The following is a 16,415-nucleotide window of genomic DNA, read 5'->3' as shown; positions in this document are numbered from 1 at the left end:
CTCCGATCTCATATTCGGAAGGTCCGTACTCACCATTTGCTTCCGATCTTCAGTTTTTAGGGTTTGGTGCTTCCGAACCCACTTCGAAAATTTCGTCATGTTCGGTGGTTACAAATAGGGATGGGCGTTTTAACGTCGGGTATCGGGTACCGACCCGACCCGATCGGGTTTACCCCGATCGGGTCGGGTAATTTCATGAAAATATCGGGTTCGGGTAATTAATTGTGTTCGGGACTTGTCTACCCGAAATTAAGTCGGGTACCTGACCTATATATATATATATATATAATATTTATAAAATAATTATAGCATATATATATTATATTATAATTTACACATATATATTATATTAAAACTAAAAAGGGGAGAAAACTAAATCCCTAATTGACGGGTTGCAGCTTCACTCTTCTTCTTTCTTCACTCTTCATCTGTGGGCTGTGGCTCTTCAATCTCGATTCTCGACGCTCACTCCTCAATCATGTAGTTTATCTCTTGGTCGACGGTCTGCCTTCTCTTACTCTTTCTCTCGGTCGATTGAAGGTTTGAAATGAAGCTTCTTCATCTTCATTCTTCACTCTTCACAGTTCACTCGGTTTGAAGCTCGACCGATTGATTCATTGAAGGTATGAAGCTCGCTTTTAGGATTATATAATTATATGTACCTTGATTTTATGACCCTCTTTTACTATTTCTTTCAGTTCAAAGTCGAACCATAAATTGTGAGGAATTTGTCACGCCCCGAGACCGAGACGTGTCACCGGCGTTGTTTCAAATTCTCATAAATTATAAAACAACCAGCCTCGTAGTACAGTATAAACCAAACCAGTATATTATCATAAATAAAATCCAAAACATTGTCTTTACAACTTGATAAATCCAAAATAACGAAACAAATGCGGAACCGTCTAAAAACTTAATAACAAAATATTAATGCAAAAATCCCAATAATAAAAATAGCGAAATTTAGTCTTAACATTCATCTATCACCATCCCCAAAACATATCTTGCTCATGTTCTTCTAAACCATCTTTTTCATCACCTGGAGGGGAAAAGTAAGGGGTGAGTGTTTTGGGAAACACTCAGCAAGTGGTGGCCGATCGATCATACCAAAATATATACATATATATATTATTTCAAAAACTCATAGCATAATTCAAAGCGTAAACATTTCATATAATGTCTTAACATAGCATAGCTTGAACACCATCATACCGTAATTGACATGACATAACATAGCATAACATAACTTTGGCTAGACACTGAAATTCCTCTCATTATTCGTGGCTAACTAATCAGTCCCCTATATGTAATCCCTCTAAGGGGTGAGGTCATAGAACGGTTATTATTACTCACCGCATCAGAGCCATAACATAACAAATTTCCTTTCCACTCATAGTTTGAGTCATAACGGTGCCAAAACATACTCTTAACAAATCTTATCATGAATAAGAATTATATAGCAAAATTTCAAAGATTATCATGAACGATCGAATTTTAAATCATACATAATATTTTAAAACAAAGCCCACTTACAGATAATATGTATAGGAATCAGCAACTTGGAAAATCCTGATCCGAAACTCCAATGGAAATTCGAACGAAATTCAGCCTTACTTGATTGAAAATTGGAAATTCAATAGTACTTCTCGAGACCCACTACTCCTTTGACCAATCAAAACAAGCCTCTTCTCTAATTTATTCACCTCCCAAGTAAGCCTCTGACAATCTAAGAACCAATTCCTTTTTCCTTCCCAATTTCTAAGCCACCCACGTGAGATCGTACAACACTATTCTTTTGGACTATGATGGCTTTGAGAAAAGCAAAGAAAGATACTAAATTTTGGACGGAAATATGGATCAAAGTTGTAGCCTCTACTCACGAGAATATGGCAGAGATTGACAAAAAACTTTTGATCCTAAATTTGCTAATCTGACGCTCGAAAATAAGGGAATAAAGTGAGAGATTTATGAAGAGGTCTTGTGTCTTTATATAGGAGAGGGTGACGAGATATGGGGTTGAAAATGGAGTGATTTGTTGCTCCGATTATGGAAATAAAATCAGCTTGATAGGGAATAAAAATTCTGTCAATAAATCAACTTGATTTAATTGCTGAAATAAGTTGATTTGTATCCAAGTTGTTCAATCTCGAAAAAAATGAAAGATGACCTCTTCCAAGTTTGGAAGATCATTCCTAAATAAAAAATAAAAAAAAACTTGGAGGCCAAGTTCCGGGTTTTTACATCCCTCCCTCCTTAAGAGAAGTTTCGTCCTCGAAACTTGGGTTAACTTGCTCTTAGGGTCGCTACTCTAAATAGTTTAGTCAGTTCCTCATGTATAAGCCCTAACTTCTTAGCGAACCTATTAGATATAAACGAAGGTGTGACACTACAATCAAACAGAACGTATTCAGACTTATTATTGATTAGAAGGGTACCTGCCACAACTTCATTTGCGTCATCTGCTTCTTCTTGTGTGATGGCATACACACGAGCATTGAGCTTAGCTTCCTCCGGTTGAATCTGAGTGGTGCCAGGAATTGGCCCCGTCCTTGGCTTCATGGGTTCAGGACAATCAAACATTCGGTGTCCCAACTTGCCACAGTTGAAACAAGCGCCAGTTTTCCAACGACATTCCCCTTCGTGTCGGAGGTTGCAGGTAAGATATAGCTTGATCGATGAGAGATTGGGAACATAATAAGTCTCCTTGAAAAATTCACCAGACTGGTTCGGACGCTTGGAAATCTGCTCGTTCGAAGAAGATTGTCCTGTTAAAGGTCATTTGTTGTGGAATTTAGTTTCTTGACGCTTGATATCCGTTTCAGCTCGGATAGCCGCTCCCATTAGTTCTGCAAAGTTGGTAGGCTTGTAAACTGCTAATGCTGATTGAATTCGGCTGTTTAAACCCTTTTTGGAACGGTGCAACTTCAGATCATCATCTCCCATAATTATTGGGGCGTAAGACCCGAGCTCATTGAACTTGGAGGTGTATTCCACCACTGTCATATCTGGTGTTTGCGTAAGGTTTTCAAAATCGCTTAGCTTCTGCATTCGAACCTCAGCTGGAAAGTACTGCTTCAAAAATGCGGTGCGGAACTGCTGCCATGTGATTGGTCCCGTCGTTAACAAGGCTGGTGATACAGCTTCCCAACACTTACTTGATTTGTATTCGAGGAAGGGTATCGTCACCTCTACTTTTAATGCCTCGAGAACTTCAAGTAATCGCAGTTGGTCCTCCATCTTCTTCAACCAGTTTCGTCCTACTTCCGGGTCGGCATCTCCCTTGAACATTTCACTTCGGTTCTTACGGAGGGACTCATAGTGGAATTTGACTCCATTCTGAGCAGGTGGAGGAGGTGGCGGATTGTCATTGCCGTTTCCATTTGTATTTCCCATCCCTTGGAGGGTCGTCACCACTATTGCTGCAATAGCCGCAAGGTATTCTATGCTAAGACTGATTCCTGGAGGTGGATTTGCATTATCCCCACGATTGTTATTGTGTGTTCTTGGGTGTTCTCCTGCCATTTCCTACAGTAATGGATTCTTTAAAATTTTGTCAAAATATGGTATTTCAAGAATAAAGGAAATAGCGGAACAAATGAATCAATACTGATCAAAATAATAAAAATTATTTCATTGATTCTCACAAGAAACAAAAAGAGGAACTAATGTCACAAAAATTATCAAAATATCCAAAACCATAGGAATATCAAGGTACTACTGAGTAAAAGAATATCAAAACAATGTTTGAACAAAAGGAAAAGGTGCTAGTAGGTAGCCTATAGCCTAATCTTTGATTTCTCCATTCTCCGCTGCTTCCACGGGGCCCTCAATCTCTACTCCCTCTGGATTCTCTTCCAGTTCTTCCTCTGGATCTTTTTTTGGATCGTCTACTTGCAACTGGTTAATCGCATTGAGCAGTATGGCATTCTGAGTATTCAAGTCTGCCACTGTGTTCTGTAGTTGCTGGACTTGAACCTCTAGTTGTTGGATGCAAACTCGCATTTGTTGACGAACCAGAACCTGTTCGGCATCGAACTGCTGCCACTTTCGCTTCTTATGATCTGCCTGTTTGGTCAAGTGGCTCACAACACCGGAGAGTTCGGATATGGTGTCATGAGATGCCTCCATACTTTCTTTCATTTTCTTATGCTCCACCACAAACGCCTCCATTTTTTCTTTCGTCTTTTCATGTTCCAAATCGTGGAAGAATCTATTGGCCTTTTTCTCCCAATCCTTCTGCTCACGCCTAGCATCCGCTAATTTAGCATAAAGTCGGGTGATATTTAGCTTTTGATTATCAATGACGAGTTGTCTCATGCGAAAGATGGCATGGGCACAAGTACGAGGAAAACTTGGTGCCATTTCCTGAAAGGTACAAATGGAAAGGCTTAGGGTACAAAATAAAATATAAGAAGTAGGAAAATTATTATTTCGTGGACAGTTTCTCATGATGGGGGATCTTTTGGAAAATTTTTCCAAAAATAGAAAATTGTAAGATTATCCTAGGATTGAAACTACTGATAAAAAAAGTATGGGACAATCGACGGAATCAAATTCTGAGTTTCCCACGAAAAGTTATATGCAATACCGATATTTCCAAAAATAGCAAAAACGTGAATTCGAGGGCTCAAGCGGCCGAATTTGGGCTAGAAGCGTCACTGATCATACAAAGTATGTGTTTGACTCAGAGGGTCGTTTCGGGTCAGGATACGCTGGGCTTGGGTCAAAATTTGACAATGTCAAATTTTGAGGTACGGAATCTCATCCGAATTTATGAACCTGGCAGCTCTGATACCACTTAAATGTCAAGCCCCGAGACCGAGACATGCCACCTACGTTGTTTCAAATTTTCAAAAATTATAAAACAACCAGTCTCGTAGTACAGTATAAACCAAACCAGTCTATTATCATAAATAAAATCCAGCTTCTTCTTTCTTCACTCTTCTTCTTTCTTCACTCTTCATCTGCGGGCTGTGGCTCTTCAATCTCGATTCTCAACGCTCACTCCTCAATCATGTAGTTCATCTCTTGGTCGAAGGTCTGCCCTCTCTTACTATTTCTCTCGGTCGATTGAAGGTTTGAAATGAAGCTTCTTCATCTTCATTCTTCACTCTTTACAGTTCACTCAGTTTGAAGCTCGACCGATTGATTCATTGAAGGTATGAAGCTCGCGTTTAGGTTTATATAATTATATGTACCTTGATTTTATGACACTCTTTTACTATTTCTTTCAGTTCAAAGTCGAACCATAAATTGTGAGGAATTTGTCACGCCCCGAGACCGAGACGTGTCACCGGCGTTGTTTCAAATTCTCAAAAATTATAAAACAACCAGCCTCGTAGTACAGTATAAACCAAACCAGTATATTATCATAAATAAAATCCAAAACATTGTCTTTACAACTTGATAAATCCAAAATAACGAAACAAATGCGGAAGCCTAAAAACTTAATAACAAAATATTAATGCAAAAATTCCAATAATAAAAATAGCAAAATTTAGTCTTAACATTCATCTATAACCATTCCCAAAACGTATCTTGCTCACGTTCTTCTAAACCATTATCTTCATCATCTGGAGGGAAAAAGTAAGGGGTGAGTGTTTTGGGAAATACTCAGCAAGTGGGGGCCGATCGATCATACCAAAATATATACATATATATATATTATTTCAAAAACTCATAGCATAATTCAAAGCGTAAATATTTCATATCATGTCTTAACATAACATAGCTTGAACACCATCATACCGTAATTGACATGACATAACATAGCATAACATAACTTTGGCCATACATTGAAATTCCTCTCATTATTCGTGGCTAACTGACCAGTCCCCTATATGTAATCCCTCTAAGGGGTGAGGTCATAGAACGATTAATATTACCCACCGCATCAGGGCCATAACATAACATGGTTCGAAAATTTCCTTTCTACTCATAATTTGAGTCATAATAGTGTCAAAACATACTCTTAACAAATCTTATCATGAATAAGAATTATATAGCAAAATTCCAAAGATTATCATGAACGATCGACTTTTAAATCATACATAATATTTTTAAAAAAAAACCCACTTACAGATAATGTGTATAGGAATCAACAACTTGGAAAAGCCTGATCCGAAACTCCAATGGAAATCCGAACGAAATGCAGCCTTACTTGACCGAAAATTGGAAATTCAATAGTACTTCTCGAGACCCACTACTCCTTTGACCAATCAAAACAAGCCTCTTCTTTAATTTATTCACCTCCCACGTAAGCCCCTGACACTCTAAGAACCAATTTCTTTTCTTTCCCAATTTCTAAGCCACAAACGTGAGATCACACAACACTATTCTTTTGGACTATGATGGTTTCGAGAAAAGCAAAGAAAGGGACTAAATTTTGGATTTAATATGGATCAAAGTTGTAGCCTCTACTCACGAAAATATGGCAGAGATTGACAGAAAACTTTTGATCCTAAATTTGCTAATCTGACGCTCGAAAATAAGGGAAGAAAGTGATAGATTTTTGAAGAGGTCTTGTGGCTTTATATAGGAGAGGGTGACGAGATATGGGGTTGAAAATGGAGTGATTTGTTGCTCCGATTATGGAAATAAAATCTGCTTGATATGGAATAAAAATTCTGTCAATAAATCAACTTGATTTAATTGCTGAAATAAGTTGATTTGTATCCAAGTTGTTCAATCTAGAAGAAAAGAAAAGATTACCTCTTCCAAGTTTGGGAGATCATTCCTAAATAAAAAAGAAAAAAAACTTGGAGGCCAAGTTCCAGGTTTTTACAGAATTGAAACGGAATTGCTTTTGGTGTCTCTTTATCTAATTCTAAGAATCTATCCATGGCTTCCTAAATGTTTTTCAACTGTCATCCTCTTCTTGGGCTGGACAGAACTTTCTTGAAAAGCAGTATTTGGCAGTAGGGGATTTGCAATTTCTCAGATAATCCTACTGTCAAAATTTCAGAAATTTAGTGTGTACATGGAGAGCGTAGTAGACCATCTAATGTAGACAACTGATAATGTTGATGAGAAAAAGAACAATGATGTTGATTTTGTGGAAGATTTAGAAAATGTTGGTGATAAAGATGAAGTAAAACTGAAGTCTAAAAAGAGAGATAGGAAAGAAGTTAATAGTAGGTCACCATATTGGGAACACTTTGAATTTTTATTTTTTTTTGTGAAAGTGACAAGGTTCAGAAAGCTAGGTGCAAAATTGTCGTAGAGAGGTTAAAGCAGATCCAAAAATACATAGAACTCTGTCTATACAGAACCACTTCGCTTTATGTAGAAAAAAACCTCAAGAAGTTGCAACTAATCAAGCTCGCATTACTTTACAACCATCAAAAGCATGTGAGAAAGAGGCACAAATTGGTACTTAGAAATTTGATCAGAACAAATTGAGAGAGACACTAACTTATTGGTTGATTGTTGATGAATTTCCTTTTAAAACAACTGAAAAAGGATTTAGACACTTCATGTCAGTTGCATGTCCAATGTTTACAATTCCATCTCGAAGGACAACAACCAAGGATGTTTAAAATATGTGCATGTGAATGAGAAAGTAAAGTTGATGTCTTTTATGCAACAACATTGTCAAAGAATTTGTATAACCACATACACATGGACATCAATACAGAGAGTGAATTATATGTGTCTAACTGCTCATTTCATTGACGATTAATGGACTTTGCAAAAGAGAAATTTGAATTTTTGTCTGATTTTTGGACATAAGGGTGATGATGTGGGAAAAATAAAAATGTTCACTTGATTGGAAACTTGACAAAATCTTTAACATCACGGTTTATAATTCCTCGTCAAATGATGTTGCAATAACATATTTGCAAAAAAAATTTGACAATTGGAAAACAAATGTCTTAGGAGGGAAAGACGAACATGTGGCTATCTCTCGAATTAGAGGAGCAGTGAGGTATGTCTGAAACTCACCAGCTAGGTATAAAAGATTTTGTGAATGTGTTGAGATTGAAAAGATAGATACAAAGAAATTTTTAAGTTTTAATGTACCTACAATATGGAACTCTACATATTTAATGTTAGATTCAGCGGTATCTCTGAAAAAAGCATTTGATTCTTATGTTGATACAGATCTTGCCTATGTGAACGATCTCTCAAACCGCCGTATGATGGGATTCCGTCAAAATACGATTGGGAAACGGCTAGTTTATTGTTGAAGTTTCTTGGACACTTTTACAAACTTACTTTGGAAATTTTTTAATCTTTATACGTCACCTCAAACACCGTATTTCATGAAATAATGTTGTTGACATGCTTTTGAAACAATGGTTGATAAGTGATGATTTTGAATTAAGTGAAATGTCAAGAAAAATGAAGGATAAATTTGACAAGTACTGGGGTTCGATTGAAAAAAATGAACATTATATTGTATTATGCACTGATTCTTGATCCTCGCCACAAATTAAAGTTCATTGAGTTTTCATTTGATACCATGTACAATGAAATCGCGAAGTATGCAATGATGAAAGAAAAAGTGAAAAATGGAATTCAAGAAATGTTTTACCATTATAAACTGAGATATGGAATTCCAGGAAGTCCGGCAGCTTCAGCATTAGGTTCTACATCATTTTCAAAAGATTCTCAATCTGATAATTTCATGACTTCTCGAACGTACCTGAAAGAAAAGTTTAGAAAATACAAACTTGGTGGGAAAAAGAACATGTGAAGTCAAAATTGGAGAAATATCTAGGTAAAGATCATGAAGATTGTGATGAAATTTTGATATCCTTCAGTGATGGAAAGTTAATTCTCTCAGATTTCCTATTCTTTCTTGAATAAAACGTGATGTCTTAGCGGTTCCTGTCTCTACTGTTGCTTCAAAATCATCATTTAGTACAGGTGATCGTGTTTTGGATGCTTTTAGAAGTTCTTTATCTCCTAGAATAGTTCAGTCTTTGGTATGTGCCCAAGATTGGCTAAGGATGGATTCAAAGCCTATATGCGGGAGGAAGATTTGGCTGAAATTGAAACACTTGAGAAAGACATCTTTTTTTTTTTCCTTTTACTTTGATATATTTAAACTTACTGATCATGCTTTACTCTCTAATCAATAATCTATTTGATTTGTTTGCAAAGAATTAACAAGATCAGGGAAGGATTCAACCATGATCGATATATGATTATGAAATGCATCAGTTGTTGAATGTAAGTTTGTAAAGTTTGAATTCATTATATTTTTTGTACTTTATTATCACGCCTCGGGCCCAGGCCCGCGCAAGCGCGACTGCACAATGAGCTCCTATAGCAACTACTTTGTATCCGTCCTCGCTTTATGAAAATGATTAACCCAAGTTACTATAGAAGTCCATTGTAGCCCATTATAAACTAATTTGAAATATTTCATTTTTTCCATGTGGGACAGGGGTATCACAATCACCCCTCCTTCAGAACGCGGCGTCCTCGTTGAGACTGACCTTTGATCCACCAGCACAAAAATATAGAGGTGGCTCCTACGGGTTCAAGAGGTGGCTCCCGTCATGTTGCACTTTGCCCCGCATAGCATTTATTTTTCGGGGTCTACCGGCTAGTGACCATCTTTGATACCATTCTGTCAGGCCCCGGGCCCAGGCCCCGAGCCCAGGCCCGCGCAAGTGCAACTGCACAATGGGCCCATATAGCAACTACTTCGTATCCATCTTCGCTTTACGAAAATGATTAACCCAAGTTGCTATAGAAGTCCACTGTAGCCCATTATAAACTCATTTTAAATCTTTCATTTTCTCATGTGGGACAGGGGTATCACATTTATTGTTTATCTTACAAAACTCTCAAAGTATTACAACATTTTAGGTATTTGGCTCACTCTTGATTTAGAAGATGACAGATGATGATATAACTTGGAAGTTGGAAGATTTTGCCTCCTGTTTATTTATTGTTGATGAATGATGATTAGAAGAACTAGAAATTTTTACTTCAAATATGATTGGTTAATATGTGATGGATTTTTGGTTTTTTTTTTTTTTTGAGTTGGGGCAGCTTTGATTTTTATTGGAGTGTAAAATGATGGTTGTGAATTTGTGAATTGTGATGATTTTTGTTTACTGTTTGGAAAGTAGAAACTAAAAGTGATATATTTGTGGTTGTGTAACTTGTGTTGGACTTATGCCTGTTTTTAATAGCTTGAGAGATGGATCTTTGTTTTTGATTTGTTATAATTGACTGGAGCAGAGTGCAAACTTCTTTTGTTCAGAAATCAGCTTAAGAAAATGGCTCTTTTCGTGTTTTTAGGCTATAAATATCGGGTTCCCGACACTACCCGAATTTTTCAGGTAACCTAATGGTCGTGTAGTGCATAATAAATGTCGTGTTCGGGTGGTATTTTTATTACTCGAAAAGTTCGGGTACCCGACCCGACGCCCACCCCTAGTTCCAAAGCCATGATTCCATATTTCTGATTCGATTAATCACTTGGTTAATGTAGATTGAAATTTTTTAATCATGTTTAACCATTAAGCTCATAAAATGGGATATGAGTTACCACATTCTCCCTACCTTAAGAGATTTCGTCCCCAAAATCAAGCCTGGGGATACTAAAACAAAATGTTATAATGTTTTTATTACAACTAAACATTTTACAAAGTATAATTGCTAAAATCAAAAGAAAATGCATCTCTCAAAACAACTCAAGATGCTTCAAACGCATATGAATTTCTAACTCCCAAATCACTTTCAAGGTGCCTCGACGATGCCACTACACCATGACTAGAGGTATGCTCTTGTTCCAAAGTACTTTCTCTTTCCTGCCAATGATCTTGATGGGTCTCTCCACGTATGATAGATCATGTTCTAACTGAACCTTCGTCGGATGCAACATACGAGACTCACATATAGGCTACATCTCCAACCTTTTCGAGAATCTCAAATGGCCCTATGAACCTCGGCGATAACTTACCCAGGAAAGGTGAAACTCTCAAGAAAACATGCTCACTAGGCTAAAACTATAGAGGTCTATGCTGCGTGTTGGGAAACTGGCTTTCCGATCTTGAGCAGCTCTAACTCTCTGTCTAATCAACTCTACTTTGTTGGCGATATGCTAAACTAACTCTGGTCCCTCAACCTAACACTCGCCAACATCGTCCCAAAACAACGGTTTGCGACAAAGGCGTCTGTATAAAGCTTTGAAGGGTGCCATGAAAATACTACCTGGGTGTATAGAGAATCTACTACGATGAGCCTAAGACAAGATCTCGTCTCTCAATGTTGAATCATCAGGAACTACCACACGATCTCGAAAGACACAACAAATCATCTATCTGAAGGTGAAAACCAGATGTATTGCCTCCCTGAGCTAACCGAGCTAACATCTGAGACTTTGTATCTAAGCACTGTGCTTCCCTGATGCGCGTGTACAAGGCTCTCCGCAAGTACTGAAGAAACTCGAATTCCTTGTTGTTTCTTCTTATGGCGGAAAGTAAATCCCAAAGGAATAACACTCATATACCACTCGAGAAACTACACTAGTACCAAGGGAACTCAAATACACTTTGCAACTGAGTGCATAAGCAGCCGGATTTGAATAACCTAATGGTACTTGATCTCACAGTCGTAATCCTTTAATAGATCCATCTATCAGCGCTGCCTCATGTTCAACTCTACCTAAGTAAACAAATATTTCAAACTCTTGTGATCCGAAAAGATCACAAACCGCTCACTGTTCAAATAATGTCGCCAAATATTCAAAGTAATGACAATGGATGCGAGATCTAGATCATGTACGAGATAATTCTCCTCGTGAGTCTTCAGATGTCTACATGCATAGACAATCACATACTCATTTTGAGTCAACACACACCCTAAGCTCGGAAGGGAAGCATCAGTGTAGACTATAAAGCCACCAAAACCAAACGAAAAAGCTAACACAGGAACCGTGTCAAACTACATTGCAACTCGCAGAAACTTTGTTCACATTATGTAGATTTGATGAAAGGAACATCTTTCCTCATCAACCGAGTCAACGGTCTAGCTATTTGCGAGAAATTATCGATAAAATGATGGTAGTACCCTGTTAGGCCCAAAAAACTACGAATATCGGAGGCTGTCGTCGGCCGCGACCAATTCAAAATCGCCTTTGTCTTGCTAGGATCAACTGAAACTCCGTATCTAGAGATCATATGACCAAGAGAGACAAATCTGTCAATTCAGAACTCACATTTGATGAGTTGGCATACAATTGTCTTTCCTGCAAAATTCTATATGACTATCCTGAGATGATAAACGTGCTCGTCAATGTTGTGCGAGTAGATCAGGATAGCGTCAATGAACACGACCTCAACTTATCCAAGTAGTCTCGAAAAACCCGGTTCATCACATCCATGAAGACCGCATGAGCCTTTGTTAGTCCAAAATACATCACAAAAAACTCATAGTGATCATACCTCGTACGAAAAGCTGTCTTTTGAATATCCTCGTCTCTAACCTGCAACTGATGATATTCGGAACTCAGATCAATATTTGAGTACACAGAAGTCCCTTGAAACTGATCAAACAGATCATCTATGCACGGTAGAGGATATTTATTATTGACTGTCACCTGATTCAGTTGTCTGTAGTCAATGCAAAGACACATCGAACTATCTTTCTTCTTGACAAACAGAACCGAAACTTCCCAAAGTGAAACACTAGGTCGGATATAACCGTTGTCAAGCAAATCCTGTAACTACAGCTTCAACTCTCTCATCTCTGATGGTTCCAGACGATAAGGCACTCGGGAAATCGTTATTTTCCCTAACATCAGTTCAATCTCAAACTCTAACTCACGGACAGGAGGTAATCCCGGAATCTCATCAGGAAATACATGCGGAAACTGTCGGACCATTGGTATATCCTAAATATCCGAACCCTCAAAGGACGTGTCAATGTCATAGATAAGGTAGTCTTCCCCTCCGAACTCTAAAACACGAAAAGCTCTTAGAGTAGATACAATCGACATCGAGGGTCGTGCTCTCTCACCATAAAAGTACCACACATCACCTTACTCTGGACGAAACTGGAAAAACAACTGGTATCAATCCATTGTAGCTCGATAAGCAGTCAAATATCAATCTCAATGATGCAATCTAAATCATCCATTGCTAACACCATCCAATTATCGCACAATTGATGACCCTCGAACTCAAGGATACAACCTACCACTAGACTCTTAGCTAAAACTTCCTGACCCATTGGAGTCAATACTACTAAGAGAATGTCTAAGTAAATGTAGGGCAATCTAAGTTTCTTGACAAATAGTGCAGAGATAAACAAATGCGATGCACCAGTGTCAATCAAAACGCAAGCATATATACCACATAAACTAAATGTACATGAAATCATGCACTCACTCTCGGAATGGGTCTGATTTTGGTTGAGTGCAAAGACTTTCCCATGAACACGTGGGCGCAAGGTGGACGGACCATGAGATGAATCCTGAGGGCGCTGCTGAATGGTATACTGAGAACCACTACCTGATCCACCACGGCTAGGACAATTCTTCTTCATGTGACTCATCTCTCTGTATAAGAAACAATCCCCAGAAACACGATGGCACTCATCAAATGGGCGTTTCTTCCCACAGTTCTCACAACGGCCCTCCTCCTCTTTATTCTTCTTTCCAAAACGAAAGACACCACCAGAGCTAGAAGAAGAAGATGTAGATCCCTCATCCCTAGATCTTGAAAGGCCGAGCACGCACACTCAAAAAACTAGCAAGTCGAAAAGACTACAACAACTTGGCATGGCTCACACTGATCTCCGCTTATCGACAACAGTTCATTAAACCCACATAAGAAGTGGGATCATCACAGATAGTGACCCGGTCAAAGATCTCTTGATTCATACCCTGCACGAAGTGGTCATACTTTGCCTCAGAATTGGTGCCAATATGAGGGCAAAACGATAGAAGATTGATGAACTTCTGCTGATATTCATCGACGATCATGGACCCTTGCTTTATATTGAGAAACTCAATCGTCTTTGCCTGACGGAGGGCAGGAGGAAAGTGCAACTGTGAGAAAAACATAAGAAAATCAATCCACAGAATATGACCATGCTCCTAGAGAAATTGTGCAGATGTGGATCTCCACCACTTGCGGACATGAACCTCTAAGAGAAAATTAGTGGCCTCCATATTCTGCTCCTCAGAGCATTCAAAAGCATGAAAATAGTTCTCCATGCGCTCTAACATATCCTCAGCTACCTCCAGTTTCTCGCCTACCACCAAAGGATTAGTCTTCATCTGAAGGAACCTGTGCATTTTGAAACGGTTTCTACCCTCTTGGTGATGGTGGTGTGTATGGGGGACATATTTGAGCATTGTCGTCACCCCAATGACCTATGATACTGTGGCTCTCGTCATCTTTATCGGCTATCTGAAAGGATTAGTGAACATAAAAACCCAAAAAACCAAACATAAGTCCCAAAATCCTATGCATGCTCTAGTACCATAAATGTAGCGAGCCTACCCGAATCACCTACTTTGTGACCTAATAATCATGCAATCAAAATAACTTAAGCAAAGAGAAAGAGAATTAAACAACAAAAACTAAAGCTAGGTTTACAAACCAAATCGATGGAATACAACCGCTGACTAAAACCAAAAACAGTAAACTGTTTATACAACCAAATGGAAACTCAGTATCAACACCACTAAACTAACAAAAACTCACTGCAATCACAGCTCCAGCTCTCAACCCTATCTCGACTCACTGACGTCGTCTAACCTGAGACCTGTCCCATCAAATAGGGTGTCCAAGAAACAAAAAATTGGACGTGAGAGACTATGCTCACTACGATAAGCATGACTACAATAAGCACGAGTATACAAACTTAGTATGATGCATGCAAATGACTGGGTACAAGTTATTACTAGTCCTGCTCAGTCTAGACTCCAATGAGCATGTAGTACCATATGGGGTCAACTCCGCTGGGTACATCCACACACTCGTCAAGATCATCGTAGAGTCAATCTCTGTCATCACAACGTCTCCTGGTGTCAAACAATATAATCAATAAATATAGGACTGAGCGACCCTACTACAAAGATTATCTCGAAAGATACTCGGATCAACATGAATATGCACATGCATCATGATATATCAAAGCAGTAAAACATGTATCGACACATAAAATGCAACATATAAGCATGAATACTCGCTGACTATCTCAGTCAATACTTACGTACCTTACTAAGGCAGCCCTAGTAACACCAGTCTAAGGTCCAAGCCTACAAGGAAATATTTACAATATCACTATTACTAAAATAAAAGTTTTAACTAAGATAATAGATATCCCGTAATTCTATTAGGGATCTAAGGTTATACCTACTTCCGTCGTCATCCCTTTGCTGTCGAAGGCCCTAACTCCTGGGCATGACTCCGCTGCGACTTTGGAAGTGCCTCGGTACCACCTGGACCTCGCTTAGATGCCTGGAAACGCCCAAGAAACAACAAGATTGGAGATAAAGAACTTGTGAATTGGCAAGGAAATGAGGCTCTCGCATGCCCTATTTATAGGAGACGGTCGAAAGATCTGATCTCCACTTCGAAAGCTCCGATCTTTGCATACCAGCCATTTTGCTAGACTGTCTTGATCAGAAGTTATGATCCTATCTTCGGACATTCCGATCTCATGCATGTGATTGGGTGTTTAAACGCTAGTGACACCTCACTTTGTGCGCATGGTCTAAACTTCAGATGCTCTGATCTCACATTTGGAAGGTCCAAACTCACCATTTGCTTTCGATATTCAGTTGTTAGGGTTCGGTGGTTCCGAACCCACTTCGAAAGTTTCGATCTGTTCGGTGGTTCATAAGCTATGATTCCACATTTTTGATCCGATTAATCACTTGGTTAATTTAGATTGAAATCTTTTAATCATGTTTAAATATTGAGCTCGTAAAATGGGATACGAGTTAATAAAAAATGCTCGGTCAAAAGGAAGACTGCTTTCTGGCTAGATTATAAACACAATATATATTTTATTTAATTTTGTTACATCTATGCAGGAAAAAATCGGCCCAAATGAAGATTATTTTCTGCTCAAATTATATGCATATCTATCCTAGGGTATTAAATTGTGTTGAATTTATGTGAAAAATAATCGGCCCAAAGAAAGATTATTTTTTGACCAAATTATAACACAATATGTGATGATTTTGGGATTGTCCATGCATGCAATATGTCGGTCCAAAGAATGTATTTTGTTGGCCAGATTTATTATCAATATTTGATAAACATGATATTAAAGTATACCACTAACAAATTGTTATTTATGTCGAAAGACTAAATTTCAATGTTGATCTATACGGGCCCACCACATTGATGTGTATATATATATATATATATATATATATATATATATATATATATATATATATATATATTTGTGGTTCATTGAATTTAAATATA

At 38.1% G+C, this 16,415-nt stretch overlaps 1 protein-coding gene across 1 annotated transcript; it reads right to left on the bottom strand.

Annotated features, from left to right (window-relative positions):
* Positions 1-12,274: 12,274 nt before the first annotated feature.
* LOC140874246 (uncharacterized) lies at positions 12,275-14,263 on the bottom strand. The gene is made up of 4 exons (XM_073277525.1): positions 14,111-14,263; positions 13,869-14,014; positions 13,353-13,681; positions 12,275-12,525 (listed from the first exon to the last, which is right to left on the bottom strand). Exons 1-4 carry the CDS (start codon positions 14,261-14,263, stop codon positions 12,275-12,277), a joined length of 879 nt encoding a protein of 292 aa, XP_073133626.1.
* Positions 14,264-16,415: the final 2,152 nt, after the last annotated feature.

Source organism: Henckelia pumila, chromosome 1 (genome assembly GCF_033568475.1).
Source record: "Henckelia pumila isolate YLH828 chromosome 1, ASM3356847v2, whole genome shotgun sequence".
Classification (NCBI taxonomy): domain Eukaryota; kingdom Viridiplantae; phylum Streptophyta; class Magnoliopsida; order Lamiales; family Gesneriaceae; genus Henckelia; species Henckelia pumila.
The sequence above is the reverse complement of the archived record's forward strand: the minus strand, read 5'-3'. Positions and strand labels throughout refer to the sequence as shown.